Here is a 2414-nt window from a genome sequence, read left to right as displayed (position 1 = left end):
CCCTCACCCCACCCCCGTGCATACATTTCTCCCCAGGTTGGTCCCCTACCCGCCCCCCCTGCCCACGTCGTGGGGAAGGTTGGGGAGCTCCAGGGCAGCCCAGGGTAAAGCTGAGGACTCACGGCCCTCCTGACCTCTCCTGTGACAGGGCCCCCGGCTGCCGCCTCCTGCGCTGTCCAGGCTGGTGCCTCCCCCGGGGTGTTATCCGCCGGATCAAGGTCAGCTGGCCTCTGCCTGGTTTCCTGCTGGAATCACTCTCCTCCCACACCACCCATGGGAGACACCACCTCTCCCGGGCCCTGTCATCCTGCAGACCTGCGTCCCCGCCCTCTGCTTCCTTCCACCTCCACACCCCAGATGGGGCAGCATCTGTGCCACCTCCACATAGGGACCCGACGGACATCCTCTCCCCCGTGGAGCCACGCTCCTCCCCGGGTGACGACAAGTGGCAGGAAGGGGCCCAGGCTTCTGGGGGAGTCAACCTCCTGATCCAGAGACGGCCCACATCCCAGGAAGCCACCCCACATGCCCCTGGGAAGGCTGCAGCAAGGTGGCCCTCCTGGCTCAACGACACAGGCGTTCAGACCTCAGGGGGAGCTCTGGAACCAGGAGGTCATTGTCTTGCACCTGTGCTTCCTCCAACACGCTGTGTGACCTCCAGCCAGTCACTTACCCTCTCTGGACCTCATCTGTAACAGGAAGCAGCTGGACAAGATGACTTCTGAGGGCCTCTGGCCTTTACCCTGGTGAGGTGAACCATGGTGAGAACAGAGGCATGGAGGGGGCCAGTGAGAGGTTGTTGGCTCTTTCATTCATGACACGCGTATTGAGCATCTACTGAGTGCTCCATGCACGGAACTGGATATTGACATGAGCAGCCGAGGCTCTGCCCCTCTGAGCTCAATCCAGGTTGGTCGAAGGGACAGCGCTGACCTTCTCCGGCAGGTACAACCTTCGCCAGTGACCTTGCTGTTGGCCCATGTCTATCACATTCTGTGTGGCTTTGATGTGAATGTCTTAAAGCAAGAGAAATAGAGGGAAAAGCTTTTTAATTTTAAACAGAACTTCGTGTCTTTGGTTATTCTATTGAATTGGGGAGGGATGTTGCCATTTCTGATCCGAATGAAGAGTAAGACAGCAAGATCTTTGTAGAGTTTATTTCCCGGGACTTTGCCAGGGGCCCAGCTGCAAGACCAGCCTCACCCTGCCCTGAAAAGCCTAGCGTTGCATTGGGCTCTGCTGTTTCCTTGCAGCGTGACCTTGAGCTGGACACATGCCGCTTCTGGGCCTCAGTTTTGCCATCTGTAAATTGGCCTGCCCACCTGGCCTGCCTCACAGAGCCATCGAGCAGGGTCTGGAAGGAAGTGAAAGTGCTTTTACGAAGTGTGAGGCAGGACCCATTGCGGAGTGATGTTGTCCCAGATCCCACCAGGAAAGTGGCTGCTTTGGGTTCCAGCCCTGGGACAAGTCACACCTGCTCACAGGGAGGCCGTGCACTGAGCCTCCCTTCCGCATGCGTATTGCTGACACGTGTCCTTCTGGGGCGGACAGGGCCTGCTCCCCTGAGCTGGGCAGGCTGGCCTGACCTCCATGGGCAACCCTAGCAATTCTAGGTCTTTCCCCAAGTCCCAGCACCTCTGCAATCTGCCTGGATCCCAGCCAGGAATTGGACTGGGAATCAGGAAGGCTGGGTCTCCGTCCTGCATGCTCTCTAATCTGCTGTATGACCTTGCCACTCAATCTCTCCAGCCTCAGCTTCTCATCTATACATTGCGGGCAGCAAGGCTAGCTCTGCTTCAGGCGTGCAATGGGCCAGCACCATAGAGTACAGCCCGCAATGCGAATGAACTTTGCAAACTTAGACTCAAAACTCACAGTGTGAGAGCCCTGAGTTTATTACTGCCGCCTCACCTCCGGCAAAATCTGCATGGAAGGGGAAGCCTAGGGATTAGGGAAGCAAACAAATTGATTAACAAACAAAGACGGGTAGCTTCTCACTTACTGACTCAGGCATCAGGCACCCACTTCATGGCCCTGAACACAAATGTGCAAATGTCATTTTTATCATTTTGCTACAACTGGATTTACTTCCTATGTTGTTGGCAGAAAATTTATTCTAGTAACTTCTGTGTTACTGATTCCTCAAACACTCAGGTGTAAACTCAGTCACATTTGACTTTAAATCTGCCCTCTGCCCTCCCTCCACCACCACCACCCCGCCACCCCAGTCTTTGCCAGGTTGAGGGTGGGGGTTGGGAAAGTGTTTGTACAAATGCCCCTGTGGTCTCTCCAGGAAGGGGATGTGCACTTCCCGGCCTCGGTCTTTGTCAGCCACTGCTGGTGTCCTCTCCGTGTGTCTCAGCTGGTTGGCCTGGGACCCCCAGCTGGTGACACCCTCCTCCTACCTCACCAGT

At 56.3% G+C, this 2414-nt stretch overlaps 1 protein-coding gene across 1 annotated transcript in view; it reads left to right on the top strand.

The window, feature by feature from the left end:
* The window catches only part of ISX (intestine specific homeobox), an 8655-nt gene extending 8267 nt beyond the window's left edge, over window positions 1-388 (top strand). The window contains exon 4 of the mRNA XM_006092714.2: window positions 149-388. Within this exon, the coding sequence (XP_006092776.1) occupies window positions 149-388 (240 nt within the window). The remainder of the gene's footprint in view (window positions 1-148) is intronic.
* The last annotated feature ends 2026 nt before the right edge of the window (window positions 389-2414 follow it).

Source organism: Myotis lucifugus, unplaced genomic scaffold, assembly GCF_000147115.1.
Source record: "Myotis lucifugus unplaced genomic scaffold, Myoluc2.0 scaffold_103, whole genome shotgun sequence".
Lineage (NCBI taxonomy): Eukaryota > Metazoa > Chordata > Mammalia > Chiroptera > Vespertilionidae > Myotis > Myotis lucifugus.
Note: the sequence above shows the minus strand (reverse complement) of the source record. Positions and strands in the feature narration are given on the sequence as shown.